This window comes from Mesocricetus auratus, unplaced genomic scaffold (genome assembly GCF_017639785.1).
Source record: "Mesocricetus auratus isolate SY011 unplaced genomic scaffold, BCM_Maur_2.0 Super-Scaffold_100027, whole genome shotgun sequence".
Taxonomy (NCBI): domain Eukaryota; kingdom Metazoa; phylum Chordata; class Mammalia; order Rodentia; family Cricetidae; genus Mesocricetus; species Mesocricetus auratus.
Window position 1 is genome coordinate 15,220,739 of NW_024429208.1, and position 23,216 is coordinate 15,243,954.

Here is a 23,216-nt window from a genome sequence, read left to right on the forward strand (position 1 = left end):
CCCATTTCCTCCTTTGAGTTCAATCTGTGGGATGCTGGCCATCCCCATTCCAGGTGGTTTTCTCTCTTCAGTTAAACCTCCTTGAAAGCACCTTTAAAAATAGCTATTGTTCCTCCAGTCTTAGGTAACCAGGAAAAGTAATTTCACTGACAGTGTTCTCCCTGCTCTGTTACATTTAAAGTAGTCCATATTGATTGGTTTTGTTAAACTATCACTATAACAAATATGAACAAATTGAACATTACATTTGTCAGTGAAATGTTCCCATGAAGATATATGATTGATAAAATCACCAAGCAAACCTGTTCCCATTTCATTCAAAACAGGAACTTGTCGGAGTCTTGTTTATCTCTTCCCCTTGATTCTAGATCTTAATCCCTAGTAGATACAAGCTTGTTTGTACCAGTATCAACTGTGTCAACATGAACACTTACAGATTTTTACCGTGGGCTAAAACATTGAATATCACAATTTTTTGATATCAATTTTTTCCTACTGTGGAATATGAATTTCTGGAGGTATGCTATTTAGTAGCATCAATTTTTCAGGAAAAAATACTTCCTAGTTGTCATTATTTTTCAATCTGTGAGTTCTAGCAGAGCTTTTAACTTGCTGACTTGCTTGAAATTTATGCGTATTTTTGTAGCATGCCTTATCAGTCTCTCCAGATCTTGTTCTTATCTCAAATGTATTTTAAAATTGTAAGACAGGACCTTCGACTTTTGATGTGATACTCAAGGTTATTTGTGGTCAAGTTTATTTTATATTGAAGCACAAAAATAACCATCATGAACACTTCTGCTTGTCTTTTCCCATTTTCAGAGGCCCAGAGGTGTTTGTGGAGTATATTTAAATATATATATATATTTTAAAAAATAGAAGAAATAATAGCATGTAGTCTTACAAACTTTGAAGTTTTCCATCAACTCCATCAAGATGTTGACGCAAATAATATAATTCATCACCAGGTTCATTTGTTTACAGAGCAGCTCAGCAAGTGGCATTCTCCAAAGAGAGTGAGATGGGTGGTCCCCAAAGATTAGTTTCTTCTCCTTCCTACTGCTCCTAGCTTGCAAGCCCTTGCCTCAACGCTACAAATAACTTTTTTTTAAAGATATGGAAATAATACTGATTCCTGGGACCACAAGAGAAGTATATTTTCTAATTGGTTTGATCCCCTAGCAAAATGAGCAAGCAAACAAAACTCTATTACATAGCAGCATATCTTCACTCTTTTCTGTCAACCATCACTTTCCCCCCTTCCTTGGGTGTGGGTTTTGAGACTCTTTTACTATTTAAAAAAAAAAAACACTTTTCCTTGGATTCAGTGCAGAAGTCTTAAAACATGCGAGTCATGCTTCCAATTTTTTTTTGTTTTGACCAGAGCTTTCTAAACCTATCCCATATCTTCATCTACATCCAACGGTTAAGATAATATCTCCCAAAGTTCCCTTGAGACACACGTAAAAGAGTGAGACCACTGAAAAATGCCAGCCATTGTAGTAAACTTTATTCACCCAGGGTCTGCAGTGAGGTGGGCTCTTCACATACTCCAGGGAGTTTGGAACATTAATTGGTCATGGTTGCCAGCCTCCTGGGACACGCCCAGAGTGTTAGTGCCTCCAGACATCACACTCTCAACTCCACAGTCTGGGTAACACTTTAAGATTAGCCTTTGCTTCAAAAGGGGTCACATTTGCAGGGGAAACTGGTTGTTTTCAATGACACTAATAGCCACATTGCTTTGCTGGCACAAGCTCCTCTCTAGAAATGTGAATGGCCTGTAGGACAGTGGGGTGCACTTGGAGCCTGACAACGCTGAATTTTCCAGACTATCTTTTTATCTTTTTTTTTTTTTTTTTTTTTTTTTTTTGGTTTTTTGAGACAGGGTTTCTCTGTATTGTTTTGGAGGCTATCGGTCCAGCCCAGCCTCGAACTCACAGAGATCCACCTGCCTCTGCCTCCCGAGTGCTGGGATTAAAGGCGTGTGCCACCACTGCCCGGCTTTCCAGACTATCTTTACAGCAGGGAAGTGCTGTTTTACTCACATTTGGGCAATCTGCCCTCAGTCAGTGGGACAGTCCCAGATCACAGGTCATGATCACGCCTCACAATGAGGTCAGCTGGAAATAAGTTGTTTTGTTGGACTTGGTTTCACCTTGAAGTTCAGACCAGCCTTGGATTCCTAATGTAGCCCAGGCTGGTCTCAAACTGACACTCTCCCGGGGCCTCCCAAGTGCTAAGATAGCAAGAGTATGCCACCATCTACTGTTTGTCATCTTGTTTGTAACCACTGTCCTTTACACCTGAAGGGTTTCCCTCCTTGGTTTGCTCCTTGAACATCCACTAGACATAAGAGAATGACCGTAGTCCACGGCGGTTGAGAGAAAGATCTGGATTCAGACTGACAAGATTTGAGCTTCAGGTCTACCTCTTAACGTAGGACCTCAGCCAGTTCCACTGACCCCCGGCATCAGCTAACACTTCTGTAACCTGAGGTGGTGAGAGCATCTTCCACTTAGGATGATGAGAGAATTCAGTGAAAATTTGTGTCTGGAAAGTAAGCATTTAAGTAAGCATCAATTAATTATTCATAGCAATAAGTATTAGTTACGGCCTAGCACATTGCCCTTCAGCAAAACACTGGCAGACTCCTCCAGGACCTAAACACCCAGACGGTTCAGACTCTTGTCCACCTAGAGACTCCGCATTGCTTCTTCTGTGCTCTATCCTGGGCTTGGGCAGAAGCGATCTTGCATTTATCAGACCCATCACTATGTCATGCCTGTCACTAACACCCCAGAGCAGCAGGTCCATGTCCTAGAAGGTGGAGCCACTGTGCTGGTCCTGGGTAACAGGCCCGACAGTCTGTGACACTAACTGGTTTCCAACAAGTGATGACATCATAACTGTTTAAAACAGACACCTTCTTGGAAGACTTAACGGTCTTGTTCAGATGAAAATCACAGTGGCAAAAACAGACTACTTTTCTCAGAAAACTGTCTAAACAAGAAAAACTCCAAAACTGAGTGTGTTCAGCTTGTCTCAGTTTGGAAAGCGCTTTGCATTCCAGTGAGGGTTGTGTTCACTAAGATTCTTTTTGAACTTGGGAAATCCTATGAAATCTGTTTAGATGTTTGGTTTTTTTTTTTTAATGCTTGCTTCTAACTGGGGAACTGTGTCAAGTTGTTGGCAGGCCACAGACACTTGGCACAGGATTGCCAGGACCTGCAGTTTGCTTATATGGCACCGTGGAGATTTGCAGCCACTAAGATCTCCAAATTCAAGTGATTTGGGAACTAAATGGAAATGTATGCATCTTTACCAGTAAATGGATTTTGTGTGCTCTATAAACTTCTGTACTTTCTGGGCTAACTAAGGCCCCATTCAAGGATGCCCGAAGCTGAATCACATCAGAGAGGGACTTAATGTAGAGCAAAGATGAACCTTGGATGGGAGAAAGCTTGCAAATAAATGAAGAACTTACGGCATTAAGATGATTACATTCCTGATTGCCACAGCCTGCTTGCTGATTACGATGTAATTTCAAGGTGGTTTTCTTCTTTCTAGCTAAGAAAAATAATTAGTAGTAAAGAGATGCTGGCACCAGAATAATCTTTTTTAGATCTTTCATTTTTCATTGTCTTCTCATTTTAACACACGAGATCTCGAGAGGTACCGTCTCGGTCAGGGTCACTGGCCATTGCTCTCGGAGCGGGAGGCATAACTACCTAGCAACCTTCTGACATTCAAAGTAGTTGGTCTGTGTTTCACTAGACTTCATTATTTGTAAAGAATCCGCCTTCATCATCCCACCCCAGCATTTTTGATTCAGGCCAACATACAACCAGAAACTTCAATGTGACGTACAACATGAGGGAACACTGGAACTATCTGGCAGGCCAAGTCCACACCACAAATCTGACAAAGCAAACTTCAACTGAAAACAAAAGCACATTTGGCCACACATGGGCATTGTACAAGGAGAAGGGAAGAGAGGAGGATCTGGAGCTGAATGGAACTGATTTAACTCCTGGCTGGCTCTGTAGTTCTTGGAAGAGGGATGTTACTTCATCTGGGAGAACAGAGAGAATGAAGTCTGTCTGGCAGGCGTCTTGAGTGATCGACTTCATCTCTAGCATTAATTGACCCACCACACTTTGATAATAAGCTTGTGAAATTAACACTAGTCTTTTCTTAGTTGGAGAGCCCAGAACCCAGAGAGATCAATAATCTCTCCAAGGTCACATACTGAACAAGCTGTGACTTGGGATTTGGAAAGAAATCTTCTTGGCACCAAGGCCATAGGCTTAAGCACTGTAGTTTTCTCAGGGCTGATAAGAACAAAAGCCAAGAGTCCAGCATGCTGCCTGGTTCTGTGTAAATACTGAGTCATCAGAATCAGAAAGCCAGCCCTTCCCTGTACCCAACCAGGAGAAGAGTGAGGGAGTGTCTCATGCGGGCATGTGGGTAGACAGCCCTAGGAGGGTGAATCCAGCGGACACATGGTCAGCAAAGCTCTGCTTTGGCTGGGAGCACTTGACTGTCGGGTACAGGGGGGAGCGGGGCTCCAGGCCTGGCTCTCGCCACTCTGCCCATGCTTCTCCTTCCATGCCACCTCTGTCCTTTCTCTTTCTTCACCCTCACTGCTCATCATACCTCACTTCTCATGCCTCCACCATGTTCCACACATGCTTTAAAGTCAGCATCCTGGCCCTAAAACAAACCTCTTTTGTACTCATGAATACAAGTGTCCTCTCCCTCACCCACTCCTGGGGCTCCTGAAGGGTTGGGGTTTTTAGTCACCGCGTTCTCACCATTAAGTAAGTTGTACATCGACTCTTATATTACATGGGTATTGTTGAGTGGTATTTGAAACAGTCTGCAAGTCAAATGATCAAAATGTTATCATCCACTAGGCTCCCACCCCCTCTATTACTCACAGCTGGTGTGCACTCTTACAAGGTCTAATGAAAAGCCCAGAGCTTTGGCTAAATACTCTTTGTACCCAACACGCAACAGCTGCCAACAGCCACCCTTAAGGTGGGTTGAAGAAACGGGTATGGGAATTCGGGTGAACTGGATGGTAGTGGGGGCAACGGGGGTGGGGGCAGTGGGAGTGTTATGTGTAGAACTTAGCTGCCCAAGTGTGTGTCACTCCTGGATTGGGAATGAAGAATGGAGAGGGAGAATTCTTGAGCTTGAGTTCTCAAAAACCATTTGGTAAAAGCTTTAGCTTGCTAACATTGTTTGCCATACACATTTATAACAGTTCACTGCTGCTGTGGTGTAATGCTTTTCAGTGTTTATACAATTTCTGAGAGCTTTTGGATGTTCTCTGCAGGCAAGTTTAATTAAGAATGCTGAGAGCCTGGTTGGAGAACACCATTTCATGTTTAAATGAGACTAAGGCTTTCTTCAGGACTGGCAACAATGTTGACCCTCAATTTTTCTGGTGGTCACAGGTATCTTTGTGTGCATGTATGTGGGGGGTATGTATATGTGCATAGTTTGTGTACATATATCAGTGTTCATGCTTATGTGTGCATGTATGTGGCAATTGTATACTTGGTTTGTGCACATGCATCAATGTGCATACTTATGTGTGCATGTGTGTGTGGGGTATGTGCACATGTATCAGTGCACATGCTTATGTGTGTATGTATATGTGGAGGTCAGATGTTAATATCAGATGTCTTCCTCTATCGTGCTTTATCTTTTTATTTTCCAGAAATATAGTCTCTCACTGAGCCCAGAACTCACTGATTAGCTAGGCGACCTGGCCTGTGAACTTTGAGAATCTGTTTTTATTTTTGTTTTCTTTGTTTTTGGTTTTTGAGACAGGGTTTCTCTGTATTGTTTTGGAGACTGTCCTGAAACTTGCTCTGTAGACCAGGCTGGCCTCAAACTCACAGAGATCCGCCTGCCTCTGCCTCCAGAGTGCTGGGATTAAAGGCGTGCGCTGCCACCACTGCCCGGCAACTTTGAGGATCTGCTTGTCAACATGGTCTCTCTCATCACTAGGGTTACGGGCATGCACACTAAACACAGTTTTTTTTTTATTTTGTTTTAAATTGTCTGTTTATGGATGCTTGCTTGCATATATGTCCATGTATCAAATGTATGCCTAGTGTCCATGGAGGCCAGTGAAGGGCATTGGACTCCTGGAACTGAAGTTACAGATGGTTGTAAACCACCATGTGGGTGCCAGGAACTGAACTTGGATCTTTCTGATGAACACAAGTGGTCTTAACCAGTGAGCCATCTCCAGCTTCCATACACAGCTTTTACATAGATGCTGGAGATCTCAACTCAGGTCCTCATGCTTGTGTGCCAAGCATTTTGCCTCCATCTCCCATGCCCAGCAAAGTTTATCTTTAAGTTGGTTTTTTATGCTCATCAAGCCATTATGAGGATTATGATACCCAGGTTGGGGGTCCACCAAAGTTCTGAATCATGAATAGTGCACTCTCTTATTGGAGTTACTAACACAATGACCATTTTCTCCTACCACACGAATGGCTTATGGGATGTTCTGGCCCAGCACTGTGCCTCTACACAGCAGAAAAGCAATACACCTTTTGCATAGTGTAAGCTTCTAGAGGAAAATGTAAATCCCATCCTGCCTCTGGAGTCCAGACAACCTTCCTCTCTATTCCGTGTAAGTGAAGAGATTCGCAGAAGTGCACATCAGAGGAAAACATGGGGGATGCTGGTTGTCCCTGACCAGGAGGCTGTAGCAATAAGTCTTGAGTTGTAAGCAAGATAGGATCTTCCCATTCACTCACAACACGGGCACAACATACATCGTTCTGAAAACGAAGACATCAAATGGGGCAGTTCAACACGAGCTCAGTTCTTCAGAGTGTTTCCTATCAAGCACGGTGTTTGTAGACTCTGCAACTGAATTGGAAATGGTGGACGATTCTGAAGATAAATACATCAGATGAGGGATTTTTTTATAGATAATATTAAAATAGTTGTCACTATTCACGGCCACTTATAGCCATTGTTAGCAAACACCCCAAGCCCTGCCAGATAAGTAACAATTTTATTAAGCTGGGGAAACAGAGGCTCAGAGAGGGGCTGAGTCCCTGTATGCAGTCTTAAAACTGTCCTTACCTGGCCCATACCTGTGTCTTTCCAACTCACTACCATGCTTCTGCTAATATTCTTTCTAGAAGCACACACATGCTCAGGAATGGAACTCACACGACCTACGCAGAGAGCGATGCTAGTGCATGGCCTCCAAGAAGGACTGGAGTATCAGGTGGCAGCCCTGCTCATGAGGACCGGGCAAAGGCATCTGGCTTTCTGAATTCCAGAGAGAAAACACAGTGACCTACTTCTTAGGCTTCTGAGAAGTCACCACTACAAAGAGGGTAGCAAAAACAAAGCCCTTTGGTTATGAAACTAGTAAGCAATGGGTCTGGGTAAGCAGGCTGCTCTCTCTGACCCAAACCCAGAAGACGGGACCGCAGCAGGGCCTCATGTCTGCTCCAGCTCTCCCACATGGATTCCTGTAAGTGAAAACTCTCTTGGAGGTAAAACACAGGAAGATACGTCAGGCTGCAGCTCCATGGCTTGGCCAAGCAATTTATATCCGGCATTGTTAATCACCCATCCTCCTGCCGTTAGCCAAAACTGAAATGAAAGGAGTACGATTCTAACTCATTAATCTCTCTTTATCATCAGGCTCAGAAAACTTGGAGAGATGTAGAAATACAGGCAGTGGACAAAGGTTTTGTGAGTCTCAGCAAGTTTTACAGTCCACTGTTCCCTAGGAGGAGCAAGCAGGAGTCACCCTAAGTGCTTTGTCCTGTGTCAACACTACTTAAAAACACAAACCCAACACTTACCGTTTAGGGCTTCGAAGGGCCAAGGCCAAAGTCACAGGAATGGTCACTCTTCCTTTCAAAAACACCATATGCTCTTCTTGGTGGATGCAGAGCTCACTGGGCTGTTATTAATAACTGGCTTAGAGTGTTAGACAGAAATATGAGCTGTTTTGTCATGGGAGGCAGCAAGTGGAAAGGCACTGACAGACACAGGTGGGATGAATTGTAGCAAAACTATGCTTACAGAGAAGCTCAAAGAAGCCATTAGGCGGGGATGGCTTCCTCCACCATCAGTAGGTCCCCATATTAGCTGTTCTAAAATATTAACAAGCAACAAGAGCCTCCTTCATGCAGAGAGCGCAAGGCTTGTCTAACGCTAGTCCACCCTTCTTTTCTGAGGGAAACTGGGTCTTTGTTTTAGTTTTATAAGAATGTGTTTCCGTGTGCGTGTAACGCCACATGTACATGACTGCCTAAGAATTTCAGGTCCACTGGAGCTATAGTTACAGGTGAGTGACCAAATGCAGATTCAGGAGACTCAACCCTGGTCTTCGATGAGAGAGAGCAGTGCATGCTTTTAATTGCTGAGCCACGGCTCCTGCCCCCTTTCTGTCATTTCATATTTTTCATATAAATTTAATGTAGTCTACTTTCATTCCCCCATTTTTAAACTCATCGGGTGGATTTTAAAATGCCTATTATTGATCTCATGTGTGTATTTGTGTTTGTGTGGGGTTATGCGGGGTGTATGTTTTAAGGTACAGGTTTCATTCCTTAGACCAGTGGTTCTCAACCTGTGGGTCATGATCCCACATAGCAGGTATTTACAGTATGATTCATAACACTAGGAAAATCACAGTTATGAAGTAGCAATGAAAACAATTTTATGGTTGGGGGCCACCACAACATGAGGAACTGTATTAAAGAGTCGCAGCATTAGGAATGTTTGGGAACTACTGCCTTAGACACTGTCCACTATTTTGAGGTTAGGCTTCTCACTGACCTGGAGCCTGACAAGTATCCTAGGCTGGCTACGTATGAAGTCTCAGTGATCCACCTGTCTCTGCCTCCCCGGTGTTGGGAATACATGCACTGTCACCATACCTGGCTTTTAAATATGTGTTCTGGATATGCTTGCAAGGCAACCACTCTTCTGACTCAGCCATGCCCTCATTTCTGTTATGGACTGTATGAAGTTTGTTTCCTTTCCCTTTAGAATCCCTTAAACAATCTTAAGAGTCACAGTTGTTTAGAGGAGAGGGAAATGGAACTTGTGGAGTCACCGTATCTCCAAAGCAACCCGCAGAACTGATGTAGTCAGATGGAAAGAGTCAGGATGTGGATTCTGGCTGGGGGGACTCTCTTCTTTTGAAAACCTGTATTTCAAAAATTTCCGTATGGTCCTTCCAAGCCCCTCGCTCACACTGAACATCAAATCGTTCAGATTATCAGGGGAGCAGCTAAGACCCAAGTTCCACTGAACACAGTTGTCTTGAGTGTTAATGGAGAAGTGCTGCTTACCTAACAGTGACTGCTGGGTAGCACTGCCTGTGCCCATTGTGGGGGATCTTCTGTGGTTGATGCAAATGTGGGCCCCCGAGATGAAGAGTTCCAGTCAGTTCTTAGACCTGAATGGCAGTTATTTCACCTGTATAGTGGGGACTTGGAAAGTTAATCTTAACAAGTCAATGCATCCCACAGATACAAGATGAATATCACCTTTTCTTCTTTTCTGTCTTTTTCTGTGTGTGTGATGGGAGTCTTATTATGTAGCTTAGGCTGACCTCAAACTCTCCATCCTCCTGCCTCAGTCTTCCAAGGTGACACAGTCTTCCAATGTGTACCACCATGCACAGCCTAAAACCAAGGAAATCACTGCACTTCTTTGTGTATACACAGGATGGTGGTTAGGGCTGCACTGTAGCTGTGCCAACTTTGAATTCATGACCCTTCTGCCTCTATGAATTAATTCTTCTTCTTGCCGCTTTACCAATAACATCTTTCAAAAGCAACTTAAGAAGAGAAGGGAGCTTTCTGGGCTCTTAATCTAAAGGTAGGTATAGTCCATCATGGAGGTTGTATCATGACCACAGGTTATGTGTGGTGGCTGGTCACACTGTGTCCTGTCAGGAAGCAGGGACAGATGTCATCCAGCATTCCATTTCCTCCTTTTTACTCACTTAGGACCTCAGCCCGTAGAACCCTGCCAGCTATATCTAAGACGTGTCTTCCCTCTGCAGTTAAACCTCTCTGGAAATGCCCTTATAGACACACCCAGAAGTGCCTTTCCTTGGCGATTCTAAATCCAACCATGCTAAGCGACAGCTCCTGAGCTTTGGGATTACAGGGGTGCACCATTGCACCCAGTAGGAAAGACTGAAGAATTCTAAAAGGTGGTATTGTCAATCTCATCTGTAATATTCCTATGCCAGTGCCAGGAAAATCAGACCACTGTTAAAGAACACAACTATCTTCGTGTTTATTTGCAACTTCATAAAAACGAATAAAAAAAAAAAAACAGATTCGAGAAGCTACACTAGCTGCTATCCTGGGTCTGGAAAAGCACTGAGCACAGGTGTATATAACTTCTCAGCTTCAGTTGCAGACAGTGTCACTCAGGGTGACACTTATCCTCCGACAGCCTGATGGCAAAGACAAGAAGACAGATCCAGAGTGGCTACATCACTCATCCAACAACACAGGTGTCAGAGGCCACATGCTCTGGTAGCAGACATTCTGGTTCCAAGACCTTGTTCTTAATTCCATGCTCTCAAAGCGGACAGCAATGTCTGTGACAAAAGCACGCCATCTTGGTGGTAAAACGGAAGGAAGGAGTAAAATGCAGGCAGGCCGGCAGGCAGGCAAAGGAATCATGCCCAGAGCCAAATGCACTATGTATTCTAGTGTTTCTGAAACCAGAACGGGGGACAGGACACCGTGTTGAAATGAAAGTCTCAATGCAAGCCATGCTTCATGGGCAGACCTCTCCTTTAAAGATTTAACTAGGCCAATCTAAGCTCGGCAAGAAATCCATTTGTTCTCCACAAATAAACAAAATGTAAAACCCAGGGCATAGGCTCTTACACCCAGGTCCCCTCCCCTCCTCCAGCCTCAAAGCAGTGTGTGTGTGGACACTCTGTATAATGCAGCCCAATAATATGAATTAGCCTTTTCCTCACTCTGAATGGCAACGACATTTATTTATCAACGAAGGGCTTTATTGCCAATTTAAAGCAACCGTTTTTTGTTTTTTTTTGCCTACAGCACACAGAGAATATCATAAAAACAACATTTACTGTTTCCTGCTTGGACTGTTCAGTTTGCCCTCTAAGGAAAACAGTGCTGAGGTGATGGGCTGAGCAAGGTTTCAAAAGCAAGGAAAACCAAGGAGTTTTCTTCAGATTATGCGGCAGAATGTGATTTAAGAACTGGACTGGAAACCTGGGTACTAGGAGAATCCAAAGAAATCTTCGCTCTGATTTAGACTTCAGCCCCGCAGCCTAACACAATCTGCCCTGTGGACAGTGAGGACATTGGGTTTCCTTGCCTTCAAGTTCTTCACTTTTAGTTTCTTAAATCACTGGGTTTAAGAACCAACATGAACTGGGTGGTGGTGGTGGTGGTGGCACACGCCTTTAATTCCAGCACTTGTGTGGCAGAGGCAGATGGATCTCTGTGAGTTCGAAGCCAGTCTGCTCTACAGAGTGAGTTCTAGGACAGTCAGGGCTACACAGTGAAACCCTGTCTCGAAAAACCAAAAACCAACCAACCAAACCAACCAACCAAAAGGACCAAGATGAAAGGTGCGATCCACACAGAATGGGGGTTCAAAATGTCAAAGGTAGGTTGCCTTGGGCTTGATGTGTGAGCATATGGACTTGAGCTTGGATTCCCCAAATACACAGAGTCAGATACAGCAGTGCATCAGTCTGTGACTCCAATACTCCCCTGAAAAGATGGGAGGCAGGGAAGGGAATCTGCAAATCTGCAGGTGCTCACATGACAGCTAGCTTGGATACACAGTGGGGGGAAAATCACTAAGAGGCCTTGTCTTAAATAAGGTGGAAGGTTCTGATCAATATCCAAGGCTGTTCCCTGACCTCCGCATACATGGGGAAAGGGTTGATTTAAAGGAAAATGCTGCTGACACAATGTGGCCAGTTAGCAAACATTTTCTAACGTTATTCTGAATAATAGGACCTAGGGACAGTGACAAGATGGTAGAAGACGTTACAAGTGTTGATGTGGCCAGCAGGACAGTAACTACCTTGGAACCACACCATCACAGAGTTGACCTGTCACCCTGCATTTCATTTAGACTATTTTTGCCCAGTAAGTGGCCAAGATCCCCGTTTCTGGAAGCAGACTCTTAGGCCTTGCCAACTGATTCCAGGCAAGTCCTTTGAAGTTTGTGAAAAACAAGCCAGAGAATGGGAGGCGCAGCCAACTCCATCTAGAACATCCAACACAGGACCACTGAGAGGAAAGGTCACCCACTGTTACCTCAAGTTCTTAATTCTACAGCTTCCGGGCTCCTGTCCCGGCTGAAGCACAGGGTGATGGCAAGGGAAGACAGGGAGGGTGGAAAACTGAATGTGAAAACCACACTATGACAAAGACACAGAGAGTGGTAGGTTAGCTATTGGTACAAGAGACGCTTCCCACATGACAGCCGTCTCAGGGTCCTGAGATTCCCAGGAGAGTCTCCCCTGCTGCATTTCCTTGCTTGCTCCAAGCCTGTAGCTATGCTTGGGCTGCGAGTTTCCCACATAAATCACTGTTGCCCAATTCCCCACCCAGGGAGGGAACCGCCAAGCACCAAAGCTTACCATGCGCCCAGACTTTGTAACACCGTGGTGTTGCGCATTGTCATCGACAAAGTTCATGCTTGAGGACACTTCACTGAAGTCACCAAGCAACCAAGCAACCAATCTCCCAAATGCAAAAAGTCAGGTTTAAATAAGTTTCAGATTTTTCTGTTGGGTTGCATTCATAGCCATCCTCAGTCACGTGTGGTCACGTGTAGTCATGTGGCTTGTGGGCCAAGGGATGGACATGACTGCTGTACAGCCAACGCCTCCACTGACCTCAAGCCCAGATGTTCTGGACAAAGCTCATGAGAGCTAACTATTATATCTAGGAACACAGTCATCTGGTTGTAGAACACAGACACTTAAACTACACTGAGGCAAGCAGAGCAGTAAGGGAGCGAGGACAGAAGGATGTCAGGGGCTAGCTACCTAGGCACCAGCCAGCCACAGAGTAAAAAGCAAAGTTAGATATACAGAGGAAAGATAAAAGCCCAGAGGGAAAAGGTAGACGGGATAAAGGATAACATTTTTTTTTTTTTTGGTTTTTCGAGACAGGGTTTCTCTGTATTGCTTTGGAGGTTGTCCTGGAACTCACTCTGTAGACCAGGCTGGCCTCGAACTCCCAGAGATCTGCCTGTCTCTGCCTCCCGAGTGCTGGGATTAAAGGCGTGTGCCACCAACATCTGGCTAGACTGGATAACTTAAGAAAAGCTGGCAAGCAACATGCCAAGCTGAGGCTGGGCAATCATAACTAAGAATAAGCCTCCACGCATAATTTACTTCAGAGCTGTGTGGCAGGACACCCAAAAAGGCTAACGAGCCAAAAGAGTAAAAAGCATTTCTTATTACAGGGACTTTTTAAACATGCTGTTCTTTGGATCTCTTTATAATGCTAGACTCCTGAGTCCTGCCTCAGCTCAGCCTGCTAATCCTACACCAAGAGACCCATCTTGCAGCAGGACGGTGGTGGCATATGCCTTTAATACTAGCACTCAAGGGGCCCAGGCAGGTGGATCTCTGTGAGTTCAAGGCTAGCCTGGTCTACAAAAAGCCTGGTCTACAAAATGAGTTTCTGGACAGTCAAGATTATATAGACAAACTCTGTCTCAAAAAACCAAAGAGACCCATCTTAAAAGGAACAGATTAGACCAGTGTCTCTCAATCTTCCTAATGCTGCGACCCTTGATGGTAGTTCCTCACGCTGTGGTAACCCCCAACCATAAGATTATTTTCACTGCCACTTTATAACTATAATTTTTCTGTTATGAATCATGCAAGTATCAGTGTTTGCTGTCAGTCTTAAGTGACCCAAAGGGGTCACAACCCACAGGCTGAGAACCACTGCATTAGAGGCCACTATAGCTATGAGAACTCAGGAACATTAAATATACTTTGTAGCTCGAGGTCCACAGGAAAGGCTCATTTACCACAGTCCCCTGGGTACACTCAATTTTCTTATTACTATCTGGACTTAAGTCCAGGAACTTCTGGTGTATGCCTTTCTCCAAAGCAGGCTTTAGTTTCTGTTCCTCGTTCCCATGCACACAAAGAACTAGCTGTACTGAACTTCCTGTATTCAACATACGTTCTTTCCAAGTAGGTCACAAACTCAGAAGCCTGCAGGTCCACACTGCAGTGGTGGACAGAGAGGTTGTGAAGAGGCAGTGCTCTCTGCCTTCCAGGTGTATCAACGCCTCAGCCCGTGATGATTGTGTAATGGCAGCCTTCCAGCAGTTGACTTTCTCAAGAGAAATCAGCCATCTGTTTTTAGTTTCTTTGAATTAAAAACGCCTCATTTAAAAATGAATTCCAATTTTCCATCAACACCTCAGGCTAAGTCAGCGATGGTGAGATGGTTAGCCACCCCTCCCCCCCAGGCTATCTGACTTCACCTGTGCCATTTGCTGGAATCCCTCACAAGGCATGGGGTGGACATTGATTTACTGCCTCACAAGATTTTGAAACACAGCACAGAAAACTTGCCTGCAGAGAGGGAGGAATTCTGTCCCAGAGTCGCCTTTATCCTGGTAAAAGGAGTTGGTGGTCCAACAGCCCTACCTTCTGTTAGGACAACTCTGAAGCTTGTGTGCAGTCTCCCTAGCCGGGCCACTGGAGATCAGCTGCCCTCACTGCTAAACAAGCGGCCAGTTCAGCTCCCCTGTGCTGACTTTCCTTCCACCACTGACTCCAATTCCAGGAATCACTTCCAAGCTTCCTGCACCCCCAACACGTGAAACTGGGATGGAGGCTACATCCACCTGTTCTAAACTCTGACTGAGTATCAATTCCTTTGAAGCCTTCTCTCTCTTGCTTTTTGAGACAGGGTTTCTCTGCGTAGCCCCAGCTGTCTTGAACTAGCTCTGTGCACCACGCTGGCCTTGAACTCAGAGTTCTGCCTGCCTCTGCCTCCTGAGCGCTGGATTAAAGGTTCGCGCCACCACTGCCCTGGAAGTCTTCTCTGATCCAAAGTATATCCTTGTATTAAAAAAAAAAACAAAAACCCATGGGGGTAGGAGATGGGTAAGATAGGTTTTGACTCAATGAGAAGGTATCAGCAATTCCTGGACTACATCACTGAAATATCCTATGGTACATGCCTGTGCACATGGGCCCACAGGTGACATTTTGGGAGTGTAGCTTTCCTTTCCATTTTATAACCCGCTAGGTTTACTGTTTGAACTTGAAATACAGCATGTTGGGGGCAGCAAGCACTCTACCAAGGCTCAAAACCATGGGACACATCAGTCGTTAAAAGCACCGGCTGCTCTTCAAGAGGATCTGAGTTCAGTTCTTACCATCCTCATGGTGGCTCACAACCTCCACTGACTCTAGTTGAAAATGATCCAATGCCCTCTTCTGACTTCTGCAGGAACTGAATACAAATGGTGCTTGGCCATACATGCAGGCAAAACACCCACAAACATAAATCTTTTCCCTCTTAAGCATTTTATAAAAAGAAAACCCATTCGCACTGCCTTCCTACATTTACTTCTTCTGGATGTCTTTAGAGTTTATGATTCAATTTCCTTTGAATGTCTGATGGAGCCAACACCAAACGACGATTATTTCCAAATCAAAAGACCAGAAAAGAACGAGAGGAAGTTGATGGTTCAAGAGATACATTTTAAAAAATTATCTTTATTTAGGTTTTTCTGATTCCGCACATGTATTAAAGACTGATCAACATAAAGGAAATAAGACATTAACTGGACATCTTAACATCTCTCTAAACTCCAACAGAGAATGTCAGGATTGCCACCATTACCTGAACTCCAAGCTAGTCAAGCTGTAGACAGGCTATCAGAACAACACACAGAGCACACGGGTATGCAGAGGCAGAGGGCATGCTAGCATTTGGCTCTCCTCTCTTCCTTGTCTACATCTTCCCATTTGACAGTCTGTTTTCTTTCCAAATGAAGTCCCGAAGAAAGTCCATAGAGACAACTCAGGGTGCATCTGACTGGACAGTCTTCCAAAGGAATGCATTCCAACCTGTGGTGCCTACAACCTTGTTTTTGTTTTTGTGTTTTTGCCAGGATGAAGTTCAGATCAAGATGCACAATACAATCTGATGACGGCGAGGACTGAGTCAAACAGCGAAGTTGAGCGGTAACCCAAGTTAAGGCATGAATGCACACACGCACACGTGCACACACACAGCACCCATGCTAGCACGCACAGAGGATCCCACTGATCACTCAAGGACAGGCAGGCGACCTGGGTGTGGCCAGTAATCACAACTGCTGAGCATCCTGGGAAATGATCCCCAAAACGGTAGGCTAACACATTTTTATCAAAAAAAAAAAATTAAAAAAAAAAAGAGAGAGAAACTAAAACTTAACAAAAGCCCCTAAGAATCTTTTAGTCTCTCACAACGGCTCCAGAGAAGGAACCAGGGAGCAGCGTCAATGGCTGGCTCTTTAATAATTTGGAAACAGAAGTTTTACTATGCATGTCTTTGGTAGTCATCACGACAAGCTCTCAGCATTGGTTACCCTATTAGACAAGTACTAGACAGATGATCAAGTTACACAGAAGACTTTCTTTCTCCTGCACCTTTAAAACATAAACATTGTGAAGCACGGAATGCCATGCTTTTTCCTGTCTTACTGGGCGATCTTCAAAAGCAGAGTTCTGTACAGGGCAAGTCTATGTTTACCTAACAATGGGGGATACACACTCTCTTCCTGCAACTGAAGGATCAACAAAAATTCACATTATCAATTATATCTGGTCGAATCAGAAGCCATTGACAAAGGCACAGCAGCAAGAGGTGTCAAAGCCACATTCTGGTCACACATTCATTCCATGGTCAACTCGTCTGTGTCTCAGGAGCTCAGAATTTAAAACTCCCTCCTCCAATCAACAAAGACGTATAAATAAAATCTTAACCACTTCCACATCGGCCAAAGGTCTAGAATTCTCTCTAGAATGCCAGCATGCTTGACAAGAGAAAGCAGTTCAGAGCCCAGAGGCGCCGGATGCTGGGTGTGTGGAGTGGGCTCGGATCAAAGGCAAGGTCATCAGGGAACAGACCCTCACCTGATTAGCAGCACAGTGGTACCCGAGGGTCTCTGTCAACAAGACAGGGAATGAAGCCACTGAAAGTATTGGTGCCCTCACCTGCCGAGGATGGCTACTGATTCTAACCCAGAGTTAGCCTGTGAGAGTGAGGAACTAAACCCAAAGGAGCCATGTCCGGCTCCAACACACACTAAGGAGGCTCCTGTCTCTGGGGGGGCTCAGCAGCTGTTTCTCTTACCTATCTAGCACTAATTGCTTCAAAAGTGACACGAAATATCCTAAGTTCAGATGTAGTGTTTGTTCTCTAGGTCTTACCATCTGCAGGGAGAAGCAACCAGATTATGCTAAAAAAAAGTGCTGTTTAGAGGAGTTGGGCTTATTTTGAGGTGGATGTAGAGGGATCTGCAGGTCATTTTCTGGGACAAGTCCGAACGAACGTCAAGAACCTATCTCTAAGAGGTTCTGCTCGCCGCACGGCAGTGCCTTCTTCACGCTTGTGCTTCTAGGAGGTAACTAAACTGACGGGCAGTGGAGGGGAGAACGTTACAGGATGACCTTGTGTGCTGGAGGATACACTGCTAGCCAACACTACTGGAATCTACAATCCCAGAAAAAAGTTTTGTAAACACATACCATAGTTCTCTCACAAGGAAAAAGAAGAAGAAAAAATCAAGACTGTACCGTGAAGGAAGAATTCTTCTGTCCTAGTCTCAGAATTTCCTTGGAATGGTCATGTACCGAGGGGGTCAGAGAGCTGTTGGTTTAGTCTGACAGGGAAAATCTAAAGTCTTGACAGGAAAAGCCAGACTTCACCCTGTGTCTGATAACGGCACCATGGCCTGTACATCACACACACACACCCTAAGAAATAAAACTTTTACAGACCAACAGTTTCTTCCTGGTCATCGGAGGGTAACATTCCCAGCTTAGGGGCGGAAGGGAAGAGGCGAAGGGTCCTAAGGTTGTTCTTATTCTCAAGTTCTTAAGATGCCGTCAAACACTATTATCCAATAACACTTTTTCATTCTGTTAACTCTTAAATATGCATTCGAAGGCAAAAATGGAGGTCTCTAGACTGTACAATATTAAATATCTACAATGTCACCAGGATATTCATTCCTTGTTCTCGGGAGTGTGTTCCATGAGGAGTTGCTATTAGAGATGGCTGTCACACTTAAAAACGACTGATAAATTAATTTTCAGTTCTCTGATTATATCCAACAGATTCACGCTTCTCATCATAAAATATACATTCTCTAGGAAGTTATTTTCATCCACGGCATATATAAATATGCAAACACAGGCAGGGAAAAAAAAGCACTTGACTACGAAAGTACAGAGTAACCGCTGACGAACAGAAATGGAGGTGGCCGGAGAGCCACTCGGTGTTCCGCCCAAAGCGAAACCCAAGGATTTATTTGTGCTGAATGAATGGCAATCGTGTTCAGAACCTTCTTGGTACTCTCCTGGCTTACTTATGATGGGCAAAGTGAGCAGCTGTCATGACCAATGAGCTCCTTTGCTGGCTACACTTCCTTTCTGCCAAGCGCTCCTCAGCCATTGTGCCAAAATGCCGCCTACACTTCAAACAGTATTTCCTAATAGCACTTCGCACCTAGAAAATACCTGCTCACCCTCTGTCTCAGGACAACTCAAAAGAACGGAAGGGGTAAACCATTTCAGCTCTGTTACAATCTCACGGCCCCCGCAGCCGAGATCCAAGACCACATTCGAGTCAGCATCAAGACCACCTGTGGGAAGGCATCTATCCACTCACAGAAGAGGGGGCTGGCTGGCTTAGGTGGATTAACTTTAAGGAGAAAGGAAAAGAATCGCATCTCAATAGGCAATAATTGCCATCCCACGCATGGGGAGAAGCTACAGCTGTGTGACTTGTTTCTGTAGGCTGCTTTACAAGAGACACGGCGGTCAATTTACATCAAAAAACAACCTGTAAAAAGTGTGTCTGTAGAAAGCTCTAGACTAGACATGTTGTGGGCACTGGTTCATCTAACTTCCAATCCTATACTCAGAGAGTTAGGTTTGCAAAGGTCTGAACTGTAGTGCTCAATTCTTGGTTATGTTTGGTAAACTCCCTACTGTGAACCTGCGGAAGCAGGGTTACTAACAGCTCAGCAATTTCCTGCAAATTCACAGAGGAATATTAAAAAAAAAAAAAGATTTCCCTTCCTACTTTACAAACCTGAAAAGCCAAGAAAAGAAGGCCCGGGGAGCCAGGGATTGGGGTTTTTGCACACTGCTTCTTATTACCAAATACCAGATAGCAATGTTCCAGCCAGGGAATGACGGACGCGGAGATTCAAGTAAAACACCGATGGAAAAAGTCGTCTGGTTAGTGTTGCAGACCCACAACACCGGCTGCGTTTCCGACAGACATTCACAACACTATGATGAGGGGAGTTAGACAACCTCAGTGCAAACACATCAGATCCAAATATGCCAGGAAAGAAGCCTTTGGCGTTGAGAAGGCGGCTCCATCAGACAAGTCCCAACTTGAAACTCTGACTAAGCTCATGCATTAAGGCTGGGAGGAGGGGTGCACCGGATGTTGCTGCGATGAAGGGGCGGGCTGCGAGGAGGTGGCTGCCGAGGGGACCGCGGGCTGCATGGGGGGCGGAGGAGGCGGTGGAGGTGGCTGGACTGGGCTCTGTGTGTTGGGTGATGGAGGCGGTGTGGGCCTTTTGAACTTGTCGGGGCTGCTGCTTCGCCGCGGTGATGGCCTCTGTAGGGAGGAAAGGGATAGCGGGGTCAGTTCAGTTCCAACAAAGCCTGAATTGGGGCTGAGCAGAATGGAACCTAGACCAACAAGGGCAAGAAAGCCATGGGTTCCTTCTGTATCCTTCGTGGTTCCTGAACAAACTGGGACAACATAAACAAGGTATTGCTCATCCCTAGGCCTGTGAAGAAGTCGCACAAAATGATAACGCATCTTTTTCAGCCAAACACTCAACTGTGCCCTTTAATGAAACAATAATAATGATAATAATAATGAAGTTGCCACATTATCCCCCCAAACACTGTCAACTGTGTGTGTCCCCAGCTTCCTCCATTATTCGGCTTTTTCTCATATACTGAGGCACCATAATACAACATTGGCTACCTTGACACAATCTCCTTCAAACGTCAAAAGACTTGCATGGGCACCTCCGGTAATTTCACAAAATAAGGCTGTCTCAACTATTTTCTCTCTTCAATCTTACTTTTGTATTTTTTCCTGTTCCCTTAGCCAACTGCACAGTCAAGGGTGCAGGGCAACCCCCGAGTGGAACTGGATGAACTTGACTCTCCTGAATCCAGGACAGAAAATTAAAGAGTAAAACTAGAAGCCAGGGCAACTTTTGGAAAGGCCACCGAGAGTCACTGAACTAACTGCAAAGCTGCTGAGAGCAGGTGACTTCAGGTATTATGGAAACCACTGCTAATGTTTTATGACGAGGAGCTGGCTGGAGTTCAGTGAAGACATTGACATTGTCCAGACCTCAAATTGCATTTCATAGTGGGCCATTTCCATAAAAGAAGAGGACGCCCGCCATCTGGGGTATGAGTTTCAATACCAGAACTCTGTGTCAGACTCTTGGGAAACACTCTGTAACCAGAGGGGGAAGGTGACCCAAGACAGAAGGTGGCAAACGGCACACAGCAGTCCTCAGCTCCCACCAAGAGACCAGCTAGTACCATGTCGGGAGGGAGGAGCTACCTGCCCCCCAGCAGGGACACTTACTGTGATGCCATGGGAGGCCCCCATGTGCTGGACATGGAGGCCTGGAGAGTTGTAGTAAGACATCCCAGCTCGAGTCAATGAGGTCGGTGGTGTGAAACCAACCGTATGACTTGCATATGAGAGACCTGAAACACAAACAAGGCAAAGAGGTTTCAGCACTGTCTGTAGCCTGACTGTCTGGGGTCTTCAGCTGTCTAGGGAAGCTTTAAATGAAAACAGAGAAGCAAAGGCGTGGGGCCGCTCAGTGGCATGCTGGGTAAGGGGCGCGCGCGCGCACACACACACACACACACACACACACACACACACACACACACACACACACACACACACACACACACACACACACACACAAAATCAAGCGCTGGAGAGGAGCAGTGAACCCAGACATGAACATGATCATATTCCATCAGATGACCCTTCACTCGGCTGACAAGAAAGGAGGAAAAGATGGGCAGGAATGGTCTCTTCAATGGTGTTGGGAAAAATTTCTTGTCCATGGGCAAAAACAACTACTGTGGAATAGCACTTCAACTATGCAAAGGTGTATCACGCTTGCTTATGCTGGGAAATATGACTTTAACCAGGTGAAGTTGTTTTACATCGTTCATGCTGCCTTTGCTAACGATGTAAAGATGGGTCGCTGTTGCACCCTGCCTGCCTAAAGCACCTGATTGGTCTAATAAAAGGCTGAGCGGCCAATAGCTAGGCAGGAGAGGGACAGGTGGGGGCTGGTGGGCAGGGAGAATAAGTGGAAGGAGAAATCTAAGAATGAGAGAAAAGAGAAGAGAATGATGGAAAAAGAGGGGGACATGCCTGGGACCAGAAGCCAGGTGGCTGCCAGCCAGCCAGACATGAGAAGTAGTGAAAGAAAGATATACAGAAAGAAAGAAAAGTAAAAAGCTCCGAGGCAAAACATAGATGAAGAGAGAGGGGGCGCTCTAACAGCTAGTGGGCAAGCATAAGGTAAGACTGAGCATTTACAAGTAATAAGTGATGGGGATGTCCTTCTGTCTATGTGTTTCTCTTACTGGTTGACGAATAAAACACTGTTTGGCCGATAGAGGCGGGAAGACAGGCAGGGCTATGAGACGGGGAGAATCCTGGGAAAGATATGCAGAAAGAGTCCCTATGTGGAGAATGGGAAGAAAGGACACTTCTCCAGCAAGATAGGACCATGTAGAAAAAGATTCATAGAAATGGGTTAATAGTGAAGACACAGCTAGCCAGTAAGAAGCCTTAGTCCTCGGCCAACAGTTTTATAATTGTTATAAGTCTTTGTGTGCGTAATTGGGGCTGAGAAGGGCAGCGGGACCTGGCGGGACAAGAGGACTGCCAGCAACAAGTAAGAAGTCTCCGTGTCATGATTTGGGAGTTGGTTGGTGGCCCAAGAGAAATCCTGCTACAAACAAGCAAACAAACACACACCCTTTCTGGTATTCAACAGTGGGTAAAACCTGCAGTGTGAAAATAGCCTAGCTGCCCATCAGTGGCTGAGTCAGTAAAGGAAACTGATACAGTACTGTCCTGTTATGAAAGTGGGAAATCCTGCCTTTCGCTTGAGCCCAGAGAGCACTACACCAGGTGCAACAGTCACAGAGGACAAATACTGCACGGCTCCCCGGACATGCGGGATCTGCAAGGGCAAAGCAGGCACAGGAAGGAATACGGTGGCCACCAGGGGCCAGGAAGGACGGGAGAGAAGGGGAGGGGTGCTGCTCTGCAGGTGTGAGGCTGGAGGACACTGACTGTGCCCAGAGGTAACCACAGTATTAAACACTCAAAGAGAGGCAGACCCCAGGCTAAGCGCTTGCCACAGCTTAAAAAAAAAAGTCAAACACTGCCTGTTCTGCCCTCTACCGGATAGGAGTATAGAAGACCCAAGGGGAAAGTGAGAAAAGAGTGAAAATCAAATGTAAGAAAAGGGTGAGGGGCCTGGAGAGACGGCTCATTGGTTAAGAGCACTGACTGCTCTTCCAGAGATCCTGAGTTCAATTCCCAGCACTCACATGGTGGCTCACAACCACCTGTAATGAGATCTGGCATCCTCTTCTGGCCTGCAGGGACACATGCAGGTAGAATACTATACATAATAAATAATAAAAAAAAGATCTTAAAAAAAACAACTAAAAAAAAAAAGAGAGAAAGGAGTTATTGCCAGTAATAATTACCCAGGACAACTGTGTGCATCTGTGTGTGTGTGTGTGTGTGCGCATGAGTGCATGTGTGTGTAAGTGCATGCATACAAACTCTGCAACCTGCAAATGTTCAATACAGGATACAAAAGCCTTACGCATGCCA

The 23,216-nt window shown here is 45.2% G+C and overlaps 1 protein-coding gene across 1 annotated transcript in view; it reads right to left on the bottom strand.

The window, feature by feature from the left end:
- Positions 1-15,767: 15,767 nt before the first annotated feature.
- Positions 15,768-23,216, bottom strand: part of Ccdc6 (coiled-coil domain containing 6) — a 96,312-nt gene continuing 88,863 nt past the window's right edge. The window contains exons 8-9 of the mRNA XM_005070791.4: positions 20,916-21,040; positions 15,768-19,916 (exon numbers count right to left, since the gene is read on the bottom strand). Coding sequence (XP_005070848.1) covers positions 19,713-19,916; positions 20,916-21,040 — 329 coding nt within the window. The 3' untranslated portion in view covers positions 15,768-19,712. The remainder of the gene's footprint in view (positions 19,917-20,915; positions 21,041-23,216) is intronic.